Source organism: Zosterops lateralis, assembly GCF_965231275.1.
Source record: "Zosterops lateralis genome assembly, chromosome: 33".
In the NCBI taxonomy this organism is placed as follows: Eukaryota; Metazoa; Chordata; class Aves; order Passeriformes; family Zosteropidae; genus Zosterops; species Zosterops lateralis.
The window spans coordinates 362,178-385,047 of record NC_139793.1 but is presented as its reverse complement, the minus strand read 5'-3'; the positions used below and the strand labels follow the sequence as shown (position 1 = coordinate 385,047).

General features: G+C 53.0%; 1 protein-coding gene across 3 annotated transcripts; it reads left to right on the top strand.

Moving 5' to 3' along the window:
* The first annotated feature begins 11,175 nt into the window (after positions 1-11,175).
* Positions 11,176-21,031, top strand: LOC310921258 (uncharacterized protein). 3 transcript variants are annotated; one of them, XM_083881375.1, is made up of 3 exons: positions 11,176-11,349; positions 19,537-19,615; positions 19,802-21,031. In XM_083881375.1, exon 3 carries the CDS (start codon positions 19,816-19,818, stop codon positions 20,803-20,805), a length of 990 nt encoding a protein of 329 aa, XP_083737501.1. In that variant the 5' UTR covers positions 11,176-11,349; positions 19,537-19,615; positions 19,802-19,815; the 3' UTR covers positions 20,806-21,031. The 3 variants fall into 3 exon arrangements, with proteins under 3 accessions (XP_083737501.1, XP_083737503.1, XP_083737502.1); XM_083881376.1 differs by lacking the exon at positions 11,176-11,349 and adding an exon at positions 11,359-11,594; XM_083881377.1 differs by lacking the exon at positions 19,537-19,615.
* Positions 21,032-22,870: the final 1,839 nt, after the last annotated feature.

The window sequence follows — 22,870 nt, the reverse complement described above, 5'->3', positions numbered from 1 at the left end:
TCAGACCATATGCCTAAGTTAATAGTATGGATTTTATTTAACAGAAACGGTAAGGAAGAGAGAGAGAGAGAAAAAGAGGGGAAAAAAAAGTGGAAGAATAGAGACAGAGAAAGATTAAGCAAAAAAATATGACCACTACATAGATCCTGACAGAGTACAGTATATCTGCTTCTTCGAATCTTTACAGTGGTGAGGGTCCCAAAAATAAAGAGTTCAATGGAATGCCCTGGGGGACAAGTTTGACAGAGTCTCCTGCAGCAGAGTCTGGATCTGTGTCAGCCCTTTGCCTGACGAGCAGTGCTCTGCTGCAAGGCCTCAGCAATGAGTGTGGGCAGTGCTTTGGGGCTCCTGGATGGATTGATGGCACCTGCTCAGCTGCCCCTGAGGGGAATGTGCCGTGGATGTGGCCTTCCCGGGCTGGGGATTTTACAGCTGAGCCAGTTTGTGTGAGGGAGGATGGGTGTCCCCTGCCTGTGCCCAGAGGTGACAGCAGAGCCCCAGGACTCTCCTCCTCCCTTCCTGGCTGTGGGCAGTGTGTGCAAAGGTGGCCTGAGCAGATGAGCCTGTGGGCTGGGGCCTCCCCTGCCCGAGCCTGGCCCAAGCTGATTTTCAGGAGAGCTGCTGGGTTTGGCTTTCTTGTGGATCCATTCTGCTTAGTCTCAGTCTTGTTTCCTTGTCCCCAGGGCAGAGGTGGTTGAGCCACAGTGTCACCTTGATGGAGTTTCAGGCTCTGTTGGGCAGCCCAAGTGGCAGCCCAAAGCTGCAGCCAGGTGAAGGAGGGGTGGGCTTGGGTGGTCTCGGCCTCTTTATTCAGTTTTGCCGTAAGGGGCAGATCTCCTTCCTGGCCATGTTGGAGCCATTTCCCACAACACTGCAGTCTGTGGGACGGCTGCTGTGCCCCAGCCCCTGTGAGGAAGGCGCCGTGGCACACACAGACAGCCCGAGCCCCACAGTGCCCAGGCCTGGCTTTGGAGGGTGGGCTGTGCGGCCGTGAGGGATCGGCCAGATGGACGCGGCCAGGGAGTTGTGCTCAGCGGCTCCATGTGCAGCTGGAGGCCGGGGATGAGGGGCGTCCCTCAGGGAGAGCTCTGCCTCGGCCCCGGGGCTCTGGAAGGGCTTTGCCGTGACCCCGAGAGTGGCCGGAGCTGCCCCTCAGCTCGGGGTTTGAGGGGCCAGGAAGCTGAGCGGGGCAGGGGCTGAGGAGAAGCGCTTGGGGCGCGGCTGGAGGAGAAGCCGAGCGTGAGGCGGCAGTGTGTACTGCCAGCCCAGAAAGGCAGCCCTGTGCTGGGCTGCATGGAAAGGAGCCAAGGGCAGCGGGTCAGGGGAGGTGACTGTGGCCCTCTAGTCCATATTTCAGAGCCCACCTGCAGCACTACACCCGTGTGTGGGGGCCCAGCATAAGAAGGACATGGGACTGGTAGAATGAGTTCAGAGCAGAGCGATGGAGATGCTCAGGGGGCTGGAGCAGCTGTGCTATGAAAACAGGCTGGGCAGGGAATGTGCTCCAGTCGGCTTAGGGAGAGATGCCTGTGCCCGGATTGAGGCGTACATGAGACCATGTGATGACAACATCCTGATTTTATTTAACATGGATTTTATTTTACAAGAACTGTGAGGGAGAGAGATAGAAAGAAACAGGAGTGTGTCCTAGGGTGACTTTAAGCTGCTTGTATCCCCAATTGTCTATTTTCTGTGTGTTGCGTGTTTTGTTCCGTACCTTTAAAACTGGTTCTGAGAGCGAAGCAGGGAAAGAAGCGGCACACAGTTTGTTTTGAGAAAACAGAGTTCACTCCTACGAGTTTTTTTTCCTCCGGACTCTGTGTGTTCGTCGGAGGCACGGACAGAGGCCAGACAAAGAACTTTTTTAGCTTTTAATTAGTTTAGCTAACTGAGGCAGAGAAGCTCCTGGACTGTTTTTTTGGGTTTTTTTGTTTTTGTTTTGTTTTGTTTTGTTTTCCCTTGGGATTGTTTAAACCTGTCCTGGACTGAAAAGCCCAGACAGACACCGGGATCTCACACCTGCAGCCCACGGGAGCCTGGACCTGGGCATTTTGCAGCATCAAAGGGACTGGGACTGATAAGAGACTGAGAGAGCTGAGCTCACTCACGGCAAGGGCTTCTCTCAGTTTTGCCATCTCTCTTCAGAGCGGCGAGAGGTTTTATTGTTTCGTATTATTCATTCTTTATGCTTGTGGGCATTTTGTTTGTCAAATCAATAGTTTTTTTCCACTTTTCTCCCAGGAAATTCTTTTCCCACACCTGCTGGGGGGAGGGGCCGTTTGGGTTTGCCAACCAGAGGAACCCCATTGGCAGGTTTCCTCCCAAATTTGCCCTAAACCAGGACAGAGGGAGGATGCAGAGAGAGAGAGAAAGAGTGTGTAAAAAAAATCCCATGGAACTGATTTTTGATATCCTTGGAATTTTTGAGATCTTTCCCAACCCAAACTACACTGTGACTGTGGAACATATGTGAATGTGTATTTTAACTTGATATAATTAATACCAGCATCATCATAATTTTTTTAATTTTTATTTTTATTAAAATTATTTACTACTATTACTACTATTTCTTCTTTTTCTTCTTCTATTTCTTCTTTTGCTCTTCTTATTCCTATTCTTAAATCCTATCCTTATTTACTGCCACCATTTCTTCATCTTCTTTATTGACTATTTCCTATTCCTATTCTAATTCTACTTTTTTGTGTGTGTGTTCTGTGCAGGGGGGTCCTGTCCATCCCTAATCCTGGGGCTGCGGGGCCCGGCAGGAGAAGCGGAACAGGCCGCGCAGCGCCCACAGCGCCCGCCGGAGCCGGGAGAGACGTTTCTTGCGGGGGGCCCGCTGCTGGCTGAGGGTGCCGGCCTCTGGCTCCTGCTCCTGGAAGGCACCAGGGGCCCCGTGTCCTCTGGGGGCCAGGGCTTCCACGTGGGGAGGCGAGGCACAGAGCAGCCCCCAGGGGCGCGGCTCAGATGCCTCGTCCTCAACCCAACCCTCGCGCAGGATGGGCACGAAGATCCCGCCTGGCAGGAGGAACCCACCTCTCGCCAGTCTTGGCTCTCTGCTTTGGTCTTCGTGGAGCTCGAGGATGCTGACTTCATCCCAGTCGTCCTCCTCGTGCAGGAAGGCCTTGTCCCCGATGTTCCCTTCCCACCTGTACAGCACAAGGTCTTGCTCACTGTCACTTTCCCAGGTAGACTGCACAGAGGCTCTCCTTCCATCGCCTCCGGACACCTTCATGGCAACAGAGTCTTCCTCCTGAGAAAGCTGCTGCACAATGGACTCTTCCCAGTCTGACACTTCTTGGAGACAGTTGAAATCTCCATGGGACAGCTCCTGCTGGCTGTAATCTTCCCAGTCTGAGAGACTGTGGGAGATACTGACTTGTGCCCGGGAAAGGCCTTGCTCTGGGAATTCTCCCCAGTCAGAAGCTTCTTGGTAGCTCTCAACATCATCGTGGGACAGCTCGTCTTCAGTGTATTCATCCCAATCAGAGAGCATGTTGTAGATATCGGCTTCTTCTTGGGAGATCACCTGCCGAATGAAGGATTCCCTTTGGGATACTTTGTTGCTGATGGTTTCTGCTGGGGACAGCTCCTGCTCAATGCAGGCTTCCCCTTGGGATCCTTCCTGGTTATTGCTGGTTTCTTCTGGGGACAACTCCTGCCCAATGCAGGCTTCCCCTTCGGATTCATCATGGTTGCTGCTGGTTTCTGCTGGGGACAGCTCCTGCACAATGCAGGCTTCCCCTGTGGACCCTTCATTGTAGCTGCTGGTTTCTGCTGGGGAGATGTCCTGCTCAATGCAGGATTCCCCTTGGGACCCTTCTTGGTATTTGTTGATTGCTCCTTGGAACAGGTCTGTGTGTTCCTCATCTTGGCACTGAGAATCCTCAAGCTTCTTAGCCATGGCCCCCTCCTTGCTCTCTTCCTGTGCCAGGACTGATGCCCTGTCTGCCTCCTCCTGCTGTTTACTGAGCCCCTGGGCTCCCGCTGGGCTGGACGAGGGGCTGGGGGGGCAGCAGGGGCTGTGTGGGGCAGATGTTGGGCTCTCTCCCCTTTCTACTGCAGCTGCTGCTTCCCTTTCTGCAGCCGTGCTCTGCTGCAGGGCCCCCTGTTCCTCTGGCTGCTGGACCTCCAGCACAGGCTGGAGCAGCTCCTCAGAGCTGATGTTCCCCGCTAAGCCCAGCAGAGCCTGGCAGCAGCCTGGGGGGCTGGCTGGGGCAGGGACTGGTGTCTGTGTCCCTGCCCATGGCACCTCCTCACTGCCAGCAGGGGAACCGGGGCTCTTTCCTACCTCAGCAGCCAGAGGCTCCGGGGGCTCCTCCACCTCCTCAGCAGCTCCAGCTGCAGCAGCAGCAGCTGCCAGCTCATCCTCTGTGGGACTCCCTGGGGCAGGAGAGGTGCTGGGCAGCTCAGGGGCTGCCTCTCCTGCCACCTGGGTGCCCACGCTGCTGGGAGAGCGGGGCCCCTGCTGGGCACAACTCTGGGCATCCTCAGCCTTCTCTGGGTGCAGGGGGTCATCATCCCTCTCGTACCTGATGTATTTTTCCCATTGGGATGGTTCCTGGCTGCTGGCACTTTCTTCCAGTTGGGACAGCTGGTGGTCACTGCTGTCTTTTTCCCACTGGGCCAGGTTTTGGAGACTGTAGTCTTCTCCTTGGCAAATGTCCTTGTTGTTGTTGTCTCCCAGCTGGGACAACTCTGGCTCTCCCTTGTCTCCTTCCTATGGGAACATGTGCAGATGGCTTTGCACTTCTTCCGAAGGAGAGAGTTGCTGATATCCCTCTCCTTCCCACTGGGAGAGCTCTCGATCCATGTTATATTTCTGGTCTTCCTCCATCTTGGCAAAGGGCCCCTCCTCCTCAGGGTCTGGCAGGGGCCGGCCGGAGCCGCCACCTGCCCACGGCCACTGCCCGCTGGGGGCCTGGTCTGCTGGCCGGGCGGGCAAGGGGCTGGGTGCCTGGGAGTCGGGCTTCACCTTCTCCTTCTCTCTCTCTGATCTCCTGCAATGCAGAAGGGGACCCTAGGAGCTGCTTCCTGCTGAGCAAGTGGCTCTCCTGGGACTGGGCAACGCAGGGCTCCGCGCCCCCTTATATACCCCTGCAGGCGTGGCTGCGCCATGTCAACGGGGCCCTGGGCCCCACAACGTTCCACATTCCCCAGGGCCCTGAGGGAACGCTGCTGTGTCACAAAGGGCCATGCCCGGCACCCCTTCAGCAGCCCAACCCACTGGAAGTGGCATGGAGCAGCCCCCGGAGTGCTGGGCCTCCGGCCCCTTGTCATCATCTGGTTATCCACATGATCAGAAATGCCTCTGCCCAATTTAGGGTGCAAAGTCAATAGTATGGGTTTTATTGAACAGTAAATTAGAGACACAGAGGGAGAGAGAGAGGAACAGTAAAGAGATGGGGGAGAAAAAGAGAGTGACCGAGAGAGATGAAGTAAAAAATGTCCCCAGTCAGTGGATCCCAAAGGCTCTCCCGTGGTCGCTCCCCATCAGCTCTTGGTGCTGAGGGTCCCCCGCACACACGGAGTTCAGGGGGCTGGCGCACACTTGGGCCGGGTGGTCTCGGGTTGGTTTTCTCACCCGAGATTCAAGTTGTTTAAAGTCCTTGGCCCTCTAAAAGCCCCGAGTCGCGTTGGTACAAAGAAGCGGAGTCTTCAAGGCCTTGCTTTCTGGTTTCTCAAGTTGTTTATTATTTGATATCACAAAGTTTTTTTCCACTCCCAGCCGAGGTCCGGACAGCGGCTGGGGCACGAGGCGACTGCCCACCGATGGGACGTCACCTTACATTTATACGGATAATTACGTATAGGATATTTACTGTTTCACACCAATGCCTAGTCCTTACACTAAGAGGGTCACTTCTGCTTTGACTCAATCCACTCTAACTATCTTATTTCATCACCACCCCAGAAGATGGAGGACGAGGAAGAAGGAGAGGGACACGAGGTACCACCCAAATTCCACCATCTTGTCCCCCATTTACCTCTATTCTAAGAACCCTAAAACTACTGGATCTTGTATATTCTACTGTATTAAACTACTATTTTCACTTCCTGGTGATTTGCAATTCCTCTCCTAATGCTGGAAGTTTCTCCCATGGGCTAAGATCAAACTCAGTGTCTTCCTGGGCTCTGTGCCAAGGTTTCCAACCCCCCTGGACCGGTTCCACACCCCCCTGTCCAGGGCTCAAATTCTCTTTCCCAGGTCTCAGGTCATCTAAGGGGATGTCCTGGACTCCAACATCTCCCCCTCCTGTTTGCACCAAAAAGACCTCTTCTGCAGCCTTGTGCATGAGTCGCCGTATGCATTGAAAGAAGCACGGCACGACCATGAGAAGAATTACAAATCCCAACAGGATGCAAAAACCTGTTTTTGAAATTTCCTTCCACAAAGGTGAAAGGTCTAAAAAATTGAACATGCCATCCAACCACGACCCTGTTTCCTTTCCAATTTTGTTCACACTTTCCCGCAATTGTTTGATGTTCTCATGGATTGATTTAGAATGATCTGACGAGTTCATGCAACACATCCCTTCAAATTCCTCACACCCGTGCCCATGTGACAGCAAAAGATAATCAATTGCTGCCCTGTTTTGGATAGTTGCTCGTCTTACACTATCAGTGTCCATTAACATGTCACTCAGTGTAAGAGAAATGGCTCGGGCATGTTTACTCAGCCAACAAGCCATATGATCCAATTGTGTCAAGGCTACTCCTGATGCTGTCTGCGGTGAAAAAATTGCAGCCGCAATTCTCTGTGCCTTAGACCAAGTATGAACATCATCATCACATTTTGGATCATATTGCTAGATAGATCTTTTCTCTTTGGGATTTCGCTCTCTCAGTAACGTTATGTTGGGTGTTAACAATGAAAGTCTTCCAGTGCTGCATGGACCGCCTTTGACATTTGCGGGGATTGTGGGCCAAACTCTGTCCCCACAAATAAAAAAGATTCCTCTTGGCAATTGCACTGGATCATGGTTGGATGGTCTGTTCACCATCTTAGTGTAGTTACACCAAGACGATGCTTTTCTATAAATTATGTGATTTGGAGTGACATCTATTGTTTTGTTTTCCGCCACTCCAGAGTGATCAAATTTCACACAAAATTTCATTCTGACCGATCCAAGAATTTCCAGTTCCTGAGGTTCAAAAGGAGCCACAGGAAGGAACTTTGTCCAAACGTCCCATTTGTCCACTGGATTTGAAATGATCTTTAAGATTGCTGGAGGGACGTTTTTTGGAATCGGCCATTTGCTCACTGGCAACCCTATCAAACATGTTGAAAAAGGCTTCCCTGGTCTTGAGTGTGTCAAACAAATGGTGTCCAACCCTGATGCATTGGCCAGAGTTTCCCAAACATTTTCCTTTGGTTGAGCCATGGGCCAATCTGCCGCGTTGCTCAAGGCAACCAATGAGAAAATGAGGCAAATGTGTGCTATCAGAGGCCTCCTTCCCCTAGGAACTCCTAAAACGCACCACCACCCAAGTCCCAAGGGAAACCCAAATCCCAAAGTCTCTCTTGCACGTAGAACAAGGGGATGTCCGCTGTCTTGACATCTGCTCATGTCTGCGTGCCTGTGTTCCTGCTTCCTGTCTTGGGGTCCGCGTCTGCTTGCGTTTGGACTCGGTAGGGCTTCACGTTCTTTGCAGCCACCCATCTCGGTCCAGCTCCTGTGGAGACACAAGCATAACCCTTGCCCCAAGTTACTAATTTGAATGGTCCTTCAATTTGTCCTGTGTCTGGGTTCCTGACCAAAACTAAAGGATTCTCCTTCAGTTTTGCTTTTGTACTATTTGAAAAGTGTCTGATGATTGGCGGAGTGGGCTCTGTAAAAGAGCCATTTAGAAAATTCAACACATACAAGGCTTTGTTCAAGCGCATGTGTGGTGTTGCATCCGCCTCCCCCCTTTTCTGTTTTTCCAAAAGGGCTTTTAGTGTTTGGTGTGTCCTTTCAATGATTGCTTGACCTGTTGGAGAACGTAGGATACCAAAAGTGTGATGGACGCCCCACCTTTTCAGAAATTTGTCAAGCACTTTCCCTGTGTAGGTCGGACCATTGTCTGTTTTGATTTCTTGCGGCACACCTAATGATGCAAACGCTTGTAAAAAGTGTCGACAAGCGTGTTGTGCCGTCTCGCCTGTGTGCAACGATGCAAAAGTTGCACCTGAAAATGTGTCTACTGAGACATGGATGTTTTTAAGTTTGCCAAAAGATGGGTATTTGGTGACATCTGTCTGCCACAGTTGCAGACTGTGCAATCCTCTTGGATTGACTGCTCCCATGGATGCAGGAGGCTGTACACGCTGACAGTCTGGACAGGTATTGATGATTTCCTTTGCCTGGCTTTTGGAAATGCGAAAGGCTTCCATCAATGCCTGAGCATTCTGATGAAAAAATGCATGACTCAACTTTGCCTGCTCGAAGATGTTCGGCAAAGTGTTTGAAATTGGCATAGCCAATTCATCTGCGTGTGCATTGCCCTCTGCTAAGAATCCTGGAAGGGAAGAGTGTGCCCTAATGTGAGAAACAAAATATTCATGTTTTCTCTCTTGTAATAGAGTCCTCATACAAAGTAAGTATGAATACAAATCTTCATTGTCAACTTCCTTTAAAAGTGAATTTTCAAGCCTTCTGACCACATTTGCTACATATGCTGAATCTGTGATCAGATTGAGAGGTTGAGAAAACAGTTCGAAGACTCGAACCACTGCTGCCAACTCCACTATCTGTGGTGAACCTTGCACTGTTTCTATGTTTGATTCCTACTTTCCTGTTGTTGCATTTTGCCATGTGATTACTGATTTGTGAGTTTTTCCTGAGCCGTCGGTAAATATGGTTATTGCATCCAACGGCATCTCACTTATTTTTGGCTTTTCTCTAAAACTTATTTTTGCTTTCAACAATTTGTGGCTTGGAAAGCGGATCGTGCAAGTGCCATTGTTTGCCGCACTTGTATCATTGTGCTCCTGAAAGTTTCGCTGTCATTACTGTTGTGGAATTATTTTGTCGAAGAGCTGCCAAAGCCTCCTTAAGGTTTTCAGTCTGGGCTTTGATGATTTTTTCCATCTGTTCTCCCCAGATGCTTGCTTGAATGGATGCAACATGCTGTGGTGTTCCTACTTTGCTGCATGCTTCCAACATTTCTGCCAAGGACGGCTGGCCTGGCATTGCACTGATGATGCGTTTGCAGTTTGCGCTGGCATTTGCAAAAGCAAGACTTCGAAGCAGATGTGGCTTCGCTCCCTCATCATTGACTTGTCTCTCTATTGCTTGTGTTAGACGATCAATGAATGAGGAGAAAGATTCTGATGGGCTTTGCTTTACCTCTGTGTAAATGCTTTCTGGAATTCCTGCTGGTGGAATTTGCACTATTGCTTTTCTTGCTGCTTCTTTTATATCTGTCAACACCTCTCGTGGCAAATTTCTTGCTTGACGACCTGGGTCATCATTTGGTGGATCACCTGCCATTTCTGCCACGGTGATGCCTGCATTTGGTCCTCCTTGAATCTCCTCCTGAGCTCTTCAAGGGCTCTTTTCCATTTCGCTTCCCAGATAAGGACTTGCGAATCTGTTAGAATCATTGATGCGATAGATCTGAGATCAAAAGGCGTTAGATCATATATGTTGAATGTTGCCTTCAAAAGCTGCTTGAAGTACGGGGATCCCAATCCATTATCACGGATGGCTTTCACTAATTCCTTGATGACGTCATGATCCAATCGCTCCCATCTCGGATTCTGACCTTGTGCATCGTATGCCACTGGCAATGCTAGACTTCTTGCACCTGTTAAATTGAATTCTTTCAATGCTTTTTTCTTTATCTCAGTCCAATCTGTTGCACTGGGTACCTGTGCATCAGATATCTGTGAATCTTCCAAAAATGGAATTAATTGCTGCGATTTCCATGATGATGCTGCTCCTGTCATCACGGAGTCTTCTTGTGTTTGGTGTTTGTTCACATCTTCTTGAGATGTGATCCCTTCATCCCTGAGGGATATGTCTCTTCTTGAGATTTCTTTTCCTCCTAATTGAGGAGTAGGAAGCTGGGATTTCTGCGCAGCACGTGATCCCTGTGCAGCATTACCAAAGGAGAGGGTTGATCCATCAGGTAGCCGGAGGATAAATGGAGAATGCATCTGTGCAGTTGATTGAAGAGGAGCTTGATTGGCTTTTGGTGAAAGGAACACTTGAGGGAATTGAGTGTTTGAATCTGGGTTGAGCTCCAAAGCTGTTTCTTTAAATTGCAGGAGAAATTGCTTCATGAAATCTTTGGATAATAAAATTGAAGGAGCTTGAGATGAAGAATCTGCAGTTGCTGTTGTTGTTGATATGAAAGGAATGCCTTGTGAAGCAGTGATATGAATCATGCTTTCATCCGTGCTGACTGCTTGTTGTTGTAGTTGAATTGCTTCGTGATCCTCTAAAGTTGACACAGGCTGTGTTTGTTCCTGTCGAAATTGCTGCTTTGGAGAATAAATCTGGTTTTTGTATGTAATTGGGAAAAAATGATGTAATGAGGGTGTTCCGCCACTAGCTGGCGCTGTTGCTGGACTGGCTGAGTGTGGCAGTTGCCGTGTTTGCTGTAATTGTACAGTCCCGCCACTAGGTGGCGCTGTCATCGAGACAGCTGGACCCTGTCCGGCACTAGGTATTTTTTCTGGGATCTGTTCCATCAGCTCCGACAAAAGACGCTGTGCTTGTAACAAATTCTCCGTTTCTGGATCACTGGAAACTGTTGTAATATTTTTTGGACGTGCGCCCATGCATATGAACGAGCTAGCTGATTTTGAATCACTGAGCGCCTGCTGTGCTGGTATCAAGGCGCCGCTCGTGGGCGGGGTCATGGTCTGCGGCTGCCGTGAGGAGGCGGCTCCCTGGAGAAATTCTCCGCCCTGGCCACTCTCCATCCCCGCCTGCGCCACCCCCGCCTGCTCCGATCCTGCTTGCGCTGTCCCGGCACCCCCCTGGGAGGTGTTCCCTCTCGGCCCGCCCCCAGAGACTGCCCCGTCCCGCTCGCCATCGGGGTTTACCCCGCCCTGAGCGAGACTGCGGCTTGGAATCCACCCCACTCCCACCGCGCCTGCGCCAAAATCCGCCGCAAGCGCCTCTGGGGTTTGCAGTGCATGGCTCTGCGCCTGCGCCGCCCTTTCTGGCTCTTTGCCCATGCTTTGCGATGCGGACGCAACTTGGCCCACATTGCTCCCCGTAGCTTGCGTCATCAACCTGCGCTCAGCTACCGGCATGGACTTTCCCCCCGCTGCCGTCCCGGTCCCGCGGTTTGCAAAATCCCGACGATCGCCCGCGAGTTGTTTTTCCCCGCGATCCGCGCCCCCTTGACACGGTATGTTTTCCCACTGCCCCCCGTTACGTTCCCCGTCACCGCCGTATGATTGTTCCCGGCGCGACTGACTCTGATCGCTTTCGCGCGCATGCGCTGCGGTCTTATCTCCCGCGGCTGATGCGATTTGGGGTTGTTTTCCCTGCTGTTCTGGTGTTTGGCGCCCTCCCCCTCCCCCCTGCTGTGCTTGTCCTTGCTCTGCTGGAGGGAGAGGCGGCGAAGCGATTTCGCGTGATATCTGCGGGGAGGTAAACGGGCTTCTAGATGGAATATGTTCTAAATCTCCCTGTTTCCCCCCCTGGGGCAATTGTCCCATGTCCAGGGGACATGTCTCAGAAGAACGCGTGTCTCTATCTTGATCGCTGGGATAAAGTACAAGTTTTTGCTTTCCCGGGACTGGCTTTGGGGAATCAGGTTTTGGGGTTTGAGGCACCGAGACAAGCTGCTGTGCATCATGTGCCTCACCTCGGGGAAGCTGCTGGCTTTCCCCTGATGTTGCCTGGGTGACCTGATGGCTCTCCCCTCCCACATCCCCACTAGGAGATTTGGGATCCGCCTGCTGCTGAGAGGCAGAACAAGTCGCTGCTGGCTGCTGCCCAGCGGAAAAAACCTTGCTTTGTCCCTCTTGCGCAGTCCTCTGCTGTTGTAAAGAAGGAGGAACTGCTTTTCTGTTACGTGAAATGGACTCTAGCATGGTTCTCGCTGCGGGCAAAAGCTTTGCAGCAGCTTTATCTTTCTTAGTTGCTCTGTTGTAAAGTTCCCTGTTTGCCTCTTGCCAAAATGCAGGCTCAAATACAACGTGGGTCTCACAATGTGGAAAGTTACACCGAACCCACAAAAGAAGAGCTTGAAGCTCCTTCTCAGAAAGGCCTGCAGGATGTGCAGACACTACTACCCTTAATTTTGCTAGGATCCTAAGCTGTTCCTGGGAGATTCCCACCCCCATGTGTCCTAAATTCGACCGGTCTTACCAAAGCCGAAAAACAGGGTGCAGGTGTTCTCAAATTCGTCCCGGGGGTGTCCTGATCACTGACCAGCAGATCTCAGGGTGACGACTTCAGGGGCCATTGAAGTTCGTCTGTCCAAGGCGAATTTGAAGGCAGCTGCTTTGGCCAAAAATCTTCCCCTGTCTTCTCTGGCTGTTTTCCTGGCTTCAGAGTGCTTGGTGTGTCCACTGGAAAGTACCCAGGGACGCCAATTCTCGTCCAGGCACCCAGGGACGCCAATTCTCGGGTTGGTTTTCTCACCCAAGATTCAAGTTGTTTAAAGTCCTTGGCCCTCTAAAAGCCCCGAGTCGTGTTGGTACAAAGAAGCGGAGTCTTCAAGGCCTTGCTTTCTGGTTTCTCAAATTGTTTATTATTTGATATCACAAAGTTTTTCTCCGCTCCCAGCCGCGGTCCGGACAGCGGCTGGGGCACGAGGCGACTGCCCACCAATGGGACGTCACCTTACATTTATACAGATAATTACGTATAGGATATTTACTATTTCACACCAATGCCTAGTGCTTACACTAAGAAGGTCACTTCTGCTTTGACCCAATCCACTCTAACTATCTTATTTCATCACCACCCCAGAAGATGGAGGACGAGGAAGAAGGAGAGGGACACGAGGTACCACCCAAATTCCACCATCTTGTCCCCCATTTACCTCTATTCTAAGAACCCTAAAACTACTGAATCTTGTATGTTCTACTGTATTAAACTACTATTTTCACTTCCTGGTGATTTGCAATTCCTCTCCTAATGCTGGAAGTTTCTCCCATGGGCTAAGATCAAACTCAGTGTCTTCCTGGGCTCTGTGCCAAGGTTTCCAACCCCCCTGGACCGGTTCCACACCCCCCTGTCCAGGGCTCAAATTCTCTTTCCCAGGTCTCAGGTCATCTAAGGGGATGTCCTGGACTCCAACAGAGATCCAGGCTGAGGAATAGACAAATGCCCTGGGGCACACCTGCCTGGAATGGCTCCGGAAATGTGTCAGATATGGGCGGGAGGCACTGGAGCATAAAGGGGGGGAGGAGGGCAGAATTCCCATGGGAATGTGGGATTGGGAAATGTGGGATTTGGGAGGACAAAGTTTGGGAACATGGGAATTCCCGTGGGGCCTCCAAGGATGGACCCCACTGCTGTCCCATTCCCATGGGAATTCTGTAGCTGGATCTCACTGCCATCCCATTCCCATGGAATTCCATGGGCAGATCCCATCCCCATCCCACTGCTAGGGAAGCTCCAGTCCAGATCCCCCCCAAACCCATCCTGGGGGTCGCCCTGTTCTTTGCCCTCCCCACCCACCACAAGACTCCTGGGGGTCCCCCCATGACCCCCCCGGCCCCCCCAAACTCCTCCTGGGTCCCCCCTCATCCCCCCACGGGGATTCCTGGGAGTCCCCCCGTGTCCCCTCCCCCAGGACTTTGGGGGTCCCCCCGACCTGTCCATGCCCCTCCCCCGTTTCTGCCCCCCTGTGATGGTGGGGGGTGGGGGCCGAGTGCTGGTGCCCCCCTGCCTGCAGCAGATCCAGCGCTGGGGGCACTGCAGGGGCTCCCTGGCCATTTGGGCTCCCCTGGGATTTGGGGTGACCCCCCGGGCCCCAGGATCTCCCTGAACACGCTGACGCTGCCCGGGCACAGTGAGAAGGTTCAGACCCGGCTCGGGGTCCCAGCTCTGTCACCGGCCCCGCCCAGGGACCCCCAAACCCTCCCGGGACCCCCAAATCCTCCCGGGACCCCAAAATCCCCCCTGGGACCCCCAAATCCCCCCCGGGGCTCTGCTGCCGGAATCACCGGGAGTGGTGTTGCCCTTTGAAGGGGAGTTTTCCTGGGAACCCAAAACAGGCGCCTCTTAAAGCGGCCATGGCAGAGAGAATCCCAAAAATCCACCCCGGGTGGGGGGGGGGCAAAACATCCCCCAGAGGGTCTTGGAATGGGGGTCCCCTATAAAATGTCACCTGACGGGGGTGATGAGGTGCTCCCAGCACAGCCCAGTCACTGCCAGTCCTGGCATCCCCCTGGGCCCTCTCTGCCTTCCGACCTTTCCCGGCTCCATCCCCGCTCGTCCCGCGGGCTGCGTGGGGTTCGGGAACGGGGCAGGAGGAGGAGGGAGGGAGGAAGAGGCGGAGCGGCCGCGGGAAGCGGGAGGAAGAAGAGCAGAGGAGGGAGCGGGCGGCTCCAGCGCTCCCTGAAGCCGCAGCAGCCCCGGGACCATTGGCCCCATTCCGCAGGTGCCCGGGGAGGGGGAGCTCGCCCCAAATATCCCGGGTTTGGGGTCCCTGGGCTTGGGGTTTTTGGGGGGATGTTTGGAGCTGGCAGGGCTCCAAAGGCGAGGCGCAGATGGCCCTCCCTCGGGGGGACATGGGGGGGTCCCCGGGAGGTGGTTTTGGGGGGTCCCGGTGTGGGCAGAGCCCCGGCGGGGCCGGGGGGACCCCGGGTTTGGGGAGCCCGGGAGAGGGCCGGGCTTTGGGGAGCCCCTGAGCGGGAGCTTAGAGACAGGAGAGCCCCAGGAGCCCAAAGCGGGGAGCCCGAGATGGGGCGAGCCCTGGGATTGCCGGGACCCCGTTGGGGGGCGCTGGGGCTGGAGGGGCGGGATGGCCGGGAAAGGGGTTTGGGGGTCCCGGGGCCGGCAGTGGCGGCTCCCAGGATCAGCCCTGGGCCCCCCATGGCCATAACAAGGGCTGGGAGCTGTACAAATAGCATTAGCAGCAAATTAAAAAAGATGGATCCCTTAGGCTTAGCCTGAGAATGGTGCTTTTCAGAATGAATGGGGTAAATTTAAAAAAAAAAATCCTTAATTGTGTCAGAATTAAAAATGACATTACTAGAGCTTTGTTTTCATATTTCTCCCTCCTTTACTATGTTTGAGAGAAAAAGAATCCAATAAATCTTTAATTGCATTAACTCATCCTTAATACAGAATGTCCTACAGAGAAGGAGAGATTTCCGTTCCCACAGGTATTTCTTGGAAAAGAAAGGAATGATTTTGAGGAATGAGGTTAACATATAGTAGAAGTAAATGCTGGATAGCAGTACTTGTGTCAGTCTAAAGTGTTTTGGTTTGGTTTCTTGGTGGTTTTTGTTTGGTTTCTTGGGATTTTTGGTTCCCTGTCGTCGTTTGGTTTCTTGAGGGTGTTTTTTTTGTGGTTGTTGTTTTTTGGAGGTTTTTTTGTTTTGGTTTGGTTTTGGTTTTGGTTTGTGGTGCATTTTTGTTTTGTTTTGGTTTTTTGTTTTGTTTTTTGTTTTGTTTTGGGGTTTTTTTTGGGGGGGAAGGAGGTTTTGTAGTCTTCTTTTAGTCATTGCCCGCCACTCCCAGTTCCCTCAGCATGGTTCAGTTGCCCCCAGTTTTATCCCAGTCCCTGCCAGAACCTCCCAGTTGTCACCAGTATGCATCCTGTCATTCCCAGTTTTTCCCAGTTCCTCCCAGTGTGTGCACAGCTGGTTTCCTGCATGGCTCTGGTGGCTCCCAGTAACCCCAGTCAGGGTCCCATCACAGAATCACAGAATGTGTAGGTTGGAAGAGACCTTCAAGATCATCGAGTCCAACCCAGCCCTGACACCTCAACTGGATCATGGCATCGAGTGCCACATCCAGTCTCTTCTTAAACACATCCGGGGATGGTGACTCCACCACCTCCCCAGGCAGACTATTCCAGTATTTAATCACTCTTTCTGTGAAAAACTTCTTCCTACTATCCAACCTATATTTCCCTTGACACAGCTGAAGACTGTCCTGTCCTTCTGTCAGTTGCTGCCTGGACAAAGAGACCAACCCCCAGCTGTCTGCAACCCCCCTTCAGGAAGTTATAGAGGGTGATAAGGTCACCTCTGAGTCTCCTTTTCTCCAGGCTAAACACCCCCAGCTCCCTCAGTCGTTCTTCCTCTGGCTTGTTTTCCAAGCCCCTCACCAGCCTCGTTGCCTCCTCTGGACACGTTCAAGCGTCTCAAGGTCCTTCCTAAACTGAGGGGCCAGAACTGGACACAGCACTCAAGGTGTGGCCTCACCAGTGCTGAGTCCAGGGGAAGAATGAGCTCCCTGCTCCTGCTGGCCACACCATTCCTGATCCAGGCCAGGTGCCATTGGCCCTCTTGGCCACCTGGGCACACTGCAGGCTCATGTTCAGCCACTGCTGACCAGAACCCCCAGGTCCCTTTCTGCCTAGGCACTGTCCAGCCACACCATCCCCAGCCCAGAGCACTGCAGGGGTTATTGTGGCCAAAGTGCAGGACTTGGCACTTGGACTCCTTAAACTCCATCTTGTTGCACTCTGCCCACCCATCCAACCATTCCAGGTCTCTCTGCAGAGCCCTCCCACCTGCCAACAGATCAACAAATGTTCCCAGCTTAGTGTCATCTACAAATTTACTTATGAAAGACTCAATACCCTCATCCATGTCGTCAGTACAAATACTGAACAGAGCTGGCCCCAGCACAGACCCCTGAGGAACACCTCTGGTGACTGTCCCCAGCTGGATGCAGCACCATTCCCCAGCACTCTCTGGGCCTGGCCATGCAGCCAGTTCCTAACCCAGCAAAGAGTGCTCCTGTCCAAGCCCCGGGCTGCCAGCTTATCCAGGAGTGTGCTGTGGGAGACAGTGCCAAAGGCCTTGCTGAAGTCCAAACAGACATCCACAGCCCTTCCTGCATCCACCAGGCAGGTCACCTGGTCATCAAAGGAGACCAGGTTGGTCAAACACAACCCACCCCTCCTAAACCCGTGCTGGCTGGCTCTGACACCCTGGCCATCCTGTAGGTGCTGTGTGATGACACTCAATATAAACTGCTCCATTACCTTTACCAGGTACTGAGGTCAGGCTGACTGGGCTATGATTACTGGGATCCTCCTTCCCACCCTTCTTGTGAGTGGGTGTCACATTGGCAGCTTCCAGTCACCTGGAACCTCAGCAGTGAGCCAGGACTGTTGGTAAATGATGGAGAGTGGCTTCACAAGCTCATCTGCCAGCTCCCTCCTCACCCTGGGGTGGATCCCATCTGGCCCAGAGATTTATAGTGTCCAAGCATCTCAGCAGTTCTCTGACTGCCTCCTCCTGGATAACAGGGGCACCATTCTGTTCCCTGACACCATCAACAAACCCAGGAGGGCAGTTGTCCCAAAGGCAAGTTGTCTTCCCACTGAAGACTGAGGCAAAGAAGGCCTTAAGCCCTTCTGCCTTCCCCTCATCTGCAGTTATTAAGTACCCTCCCACATCTAGTAGAGAACAAAGGTTGGTCTTACCCTTCCTTTTGCCATTAGTATATTTGTAAAAACATTTTTTATTATCCTTTACAAAATTACCAAATTAAGTTCAAACTGACCTTTGGACTCTGTAACATTTTTCCTTCATACTCTAGCAATCCCTTGAAATCCTTCCGGAGAGACCTGACCCTCCTTCCAAAGAAGATAAATCCTCTTTTTATTCCTGAGTTCATCAAAAACCTCCTTGCCCATCCAGGCTGAGCATTTGCCTCGTCCGCTCATCTTTCGGCACACAGGGACAGTCTGTTCCTGTGCCCTCATAATCTCTGTTTTGTAGAACTCCCACCTTTCCTGAACTCCTTTGTTTTTAAGGGCTGCTTCCCAAGGAACTCTCTGAAAGAGTCTCCTAAACAGGCCAAAGTCTGCCCTCTGGAAGTCCAGTGAAAGAGTGCTATTGATGTACCTCCTGATTTCACCAAATATCAAGAACTCTGTAATTTCATGATCACTCTGCCCCAGTCGGCCTCCAACCACCACATCTCCCACCAGCCCATCTCTATTTGTGAACAACAGATCTAACATAGTCCTTCCCCTGATGGGCTCACCCATTAGCTGTGACAAAAAGTTGTCTTCCGTGCACTCTAAAAATTTCCCGGACTCTCTCTTTTCTGCTGTATTAAGTTACCAGCAGATGTCTGGCAGGTTGAAGTCACCTACAAGAACAAGGGCTGGTGATCCTGAAACATTCTCCAGCTGCTGATACAATAAGTTGTCCACCTCTTCCTCCTGGTTGGGTGGATGATAACAGACTCCCAGTAGGATGTCAGCCTTGTTGGCTTTCCCCTTAATTCTCACCCATAGCCATTCAACTCCATCTTCATTAGTTTCAATACCTATGGATTCAAAAGCCTTCTTAATATAAAAGGCCACTCCTCCACCTCTTCTCCCTTTCCTGTCTCTTCTGAAGAGCCTGTAGCCATGGAGTGCAGTGCTCCAGCTGTGTGAGTCATCCCACCACGTTTCTGTGATGGTGACTACATCACAGCTTTGCTGTTGCCCCATGACCTCCAGCTCTTTGTGTTTGTTACCCATGCTACGTGCATTGGTGTACATGCCCTTCAGCTGGGCTACTGATTTCACCCCTAACTCAGGCTTAGCACCCTTGGGTCTGCTTCCAGGCAGCCCAGCTGCATCCCCTTCCCCCTTCAAACCTAGTTTAAAGCCCTCTCAATGAGGTCAGCTAGTTCCTGAGCTAAGAACCTTCTACCCTTAACAGAGAAGGAACCACGAGCTTGAGCACTCCCTGAATTCACAGCCCCCCACCCGTGGGATCATCACCCCCCATCCCACAGGGGACCAGGGAGGGGGAGCTGGGCCCAGATATCCTGGGGGGTCCCTGGGTTGGGTTTTTTGGGGAGGATGTTTGGAGAATGAAGAACTCCAAATCTGAGTGGAAAATGCCCCTTCGGGGGACATTGGGGGGTCCCAGTGGCAGCTACTGGCAGAGGCAGCCTGGAGGAGCAGAGCCCTGTGTCCCCCAGGAGCCCAAAGTGGGGAGCCCAGAGAGGGGGGAGCGCCGCGATTGGCGGGACCCTCAACAGCCTGGAGAGGGGCAGGGGGGACTCCTTGGACCCCCTGGACCCCAAAGCAGAGAATGAGGGGAGAAGGGACCTTGGGATCCCAAAAACCTCCAGCATCCCTGTGAGGAGATGGAAAAGGGGGGAAGTTCTCATATTCCTGGGACTCCCAGCAGCCTGGGGAGGGCAGGGACCGAGTAGACGAGGGACCCCCAGTTCAACTGTGACCCCCAGCAGCGGGGAAAGGGGGGAACCCCTGAACACCAAAGGGGAGAGACCTGAGACAGGGAACTGCTTGGAGGCATTTTCAGGGCTGAATGTTAATGTTTGGGAGGTTTTTCTGGACCCCAGATGGGCAGTGACCTCTAGAGATGGACTTGGCAAAACCTTAAACTGAACATCCTCATCTCTTGTTTTCACCCCATATCAGGACATCCCATTCCAAAACATGGGCCAAGTGGAGGAGGAGGCTGCATGGAAGTGGAAAATGTCCTAGGACATCCAGGCAGGTGAGGAGGAAGTCAGTGCCCCTTTCCCCCTCTCTCCTGCTCCATCTCCCAGCCCAGCGCGGCCCCCGGCTGCAGGACAACCCCTCTGCCAACACTGTCCTGCTGGGGATGGACTGGGGGGATCTCCTTCCTTTTCAATCTGGCATGGAGGCAAATCCCATCCTCTCCTTGTCCTTCCTCCCCCAGACAAGGAGCTGAGGATGGAGACCAGGGAGGACAAATCCCCACAGCAGAACCTCGTGGAAGAGGCAGTTTTGAGTGGCTCCACAGTGCAAGAATCCAATAGGGAAGAAAAGCCCCGAAGATCCCTCAGGAGAAGAGGCTCCAAACCCATCCCAGGGTGCTCTGAGGAGGAAAGATCCACCCTGAGCCGAGAAGGTGGACAGAGCTTCAGCCAGGGCTCTGAGCTGGTCCATGAGCAGCGTCATAATGGGGAGAAGCCCCACAAGTGCTTGGAGTGTGGGAAGAGCTTCAGCAGGAGACCCTACCTGATCAGACACCAGGGGATCCACACTGGGGAGAGGCCCTATGAATGTTCTGAGTGTGGGAAGAGGTTTCACACCAGCTCCCATCTCCTCAGGCACCAGCAGATTCACACAGAGGAGAGGCCCTTCCGCTGCCCCGACTGCAGGAAGGGCTTCAAGCAAAACTCCCATCTCGTCACCCACCGGCACATCCACACTGGGGAGAGGCCCCACAAGTGTGGGGAATGTGGGATGAGCTTCACCCAGAGATCCACCCTGATCCGCCACCAGAGGATCCACACCATGGAACGGCCCTACCAGTGTGAGCAATGTGGGAAGAGCTTCAGCCAGCGCTCCAGCCTGATCCTCCACGAGAACACCCACGCTGAGGAAAGGCCATACAAATGTGGGGAATGTGGGAAGGGCTTCAACCAGAGGTCCAGACTGATCATCCACCAAATGATCCACACTGGGGAGAGGCCCTATGAGTGTTCTGAGTGTGGGAAGTGGTTTCAGACCAGCTCAGATCTCCTCCTGCACCAGCGGATTCACACAGAGGAGAGGCCCTTCCGCTGCCCTGACTGCAGGAAGGGCTTCAAGCACAACTCCAACCTCATCAGGCACCGGCGCATCCACACTGGGGAGAGGCCCCATGAGTGTCCCCAGTGTGGGAAGAGCTTCTCAGACAGGTCTAACTTGACCCGACACCAACGGAGCCATCAGTAAGGGGAGCCCTGGAAGTGCCCCAACTGTGGTAAAAGCTTCCTGCACTGCTCCAACTCCATCCCCCATGAGAGGACCCACATTGGGAAGAGCCCTGGTGACCCACATTCACTGTAATCTCCTTTGGGAAGACACTGGTGGTCTTTTTGTTTGGTTGTACCTAATATTCTTTGGATTGATCTCCATCCCTTTAAAATAGACAAATTTGGTTAAAAATCAATAAACTCATCAAGGGCATCTATAGGCTCACTTTTTTCTAGCGTTTCAAGGGGATCTGGGATTCAGAGAGATACTTTGGAGCATTTGGGGGTGTGGGGGGTATTTGGTGTAATTTTCTCCATGTCTTGGTGCTCAAAGGGACAAGGGGGTTTTATTTGTCACCTCACAACCTCTCAATGCCACTCGAAACAACTTAATCCCACACTAAAATTACTGGATTCCACAGCCCCTCAGGTTGGGATGGTGTTGGAAGGGGATTGGGCAATGTGGGATGCAAATAAGGAGGTGTCAGATGGGCAGCGGGTCTGGTGGGAGGGGTGGAGGGTGTTTGGGAGGTGTGAAATGGAGGAAATAGGGGTCTTGATGTCCAGCAGGGGTTGTATGGGATAGGGATAGGACTGGGGAGGTGGGGTGGGGTCTGGATTGAGACAGGCCAAGTCTGGGGATGATGAAAGGAGGGAGAGCCAATTACTGAGTGAGTTCTTGGATATTTCACATTCCTGAAAAGATTTTGGGGTATCCCACATTTCTGAGGTGTTTTGGGGCAGTCCTCAACTCTTTGGGGGGTTTCCTGAGAGCAACTCCATGCAGCCCCATTGCCAGGGGTGGTTGCCTTGGGCACCAGCTCAGAGCTGCAGCCACAGTCCGTTGCCTCGGTGCTGGAGAGCAGAGAAATGATGAATGACCCCAGACATCTCCAGGGTGTGTTTGGGGGTCAGGGCAAGTTCTGCGTAGGTGGGGCGGTCACTGCCCGAGCCCCAGCCACTGCAGCCTCTGCTCCAGCCCCAGAGTGGCTGCCAAGCCCCTGGCACCCCAAAAATGTCACCTGTGAGAGGGGCCAGAGCAGGTGAGGCTGTGACACGGGTATGACACTGACATGTCCCACGGCCACAGAGCTCCCAGCAGCTGAGATGGTGCTGGATCCAAGGGGGACTGTGGATCTCTCTCTCCCTTTTCTCTTCTCCTGACTTCTGGAGAACTGTAAGTAGGACAGGTCAGAGTTTGCTCAGTCAGTGCTTTGTGAAGTGATTTACTGGAATTCCATGGTGCTTTAAGATTTCTCATGTAGCTCATTCTCTGAAATTTGCAAGTTATAAGTTTGTTCTCCACCCTGGTGAGAAGTTGGTTGTTTTCTCCCATGTGCCCCCTGAGGGGATCGAGGTACCTCAAGTCCCTTTCCAACAGCGGCCGAGCCAGCTCGGGGCACAGCAGCAGGAACTGCAGCGCTGAGCAAGGCCTGCCTTGGCTGGAGGGAGCAGAAAGGCCAAGCCCTGAGCCCAGGCCTGGCACAGCAGGGCCTGTCCCTCCTGGGTGCCTCGGGGCTCATTGTGGGCCAGTGGGATTGAAGGGGCAGCAAGGACAAATGTCATCAAACTGCAAGCCCTGCCAGCCTCCTCAGGGAGGGGCCAGGGAGGAGCAAAGTGCAGGCCCTGAAAGGAAAGTTCCTCCTGTGGGGCCTCCAGAGGCGCTGCCAGAGCCCAGGGGACAAAGGCCTGGGTGCCTGTGGCCCTGCCAGCCCTGCCCAGCCCTTGGCCATGTGTCCTGCAGGCTGTGCCCCCTGTGCGTGCTGCTGCTGTGCCCTGGCCGGCTGCACACGCCCATCTCGCTGTCCCCCCCAGCATTTCCCAGCCCAGCATTTCTGTGCCCTCCCTGGGCTCCCTGCACCCAGCGCTGCCGGCTCCTGGCACACAGAGCCAGCCCAGGAGCCCACCCTGCCAAGGGCCTTTGGAGCAGCCTGGTGCCTGCCATGGCTCCTGACCTCAGCAGCTGCTCCTGGGATGCTTCCATGGAACCCGAGCACAGCAACGCTGCTGGCCATTGGCCCTGCTCAGGCTCACACACTGTCAGG

Bases quoted from the DNA above. Each gene is read 5' to 3' on its own strand.
- LOC310921258 (XM_083881377.1), top strand. From the start codon at position 19,816: ATGGAGACCAGGGAGGACAAATCCCCACAGCAGAACCTCGTGGAAGAG.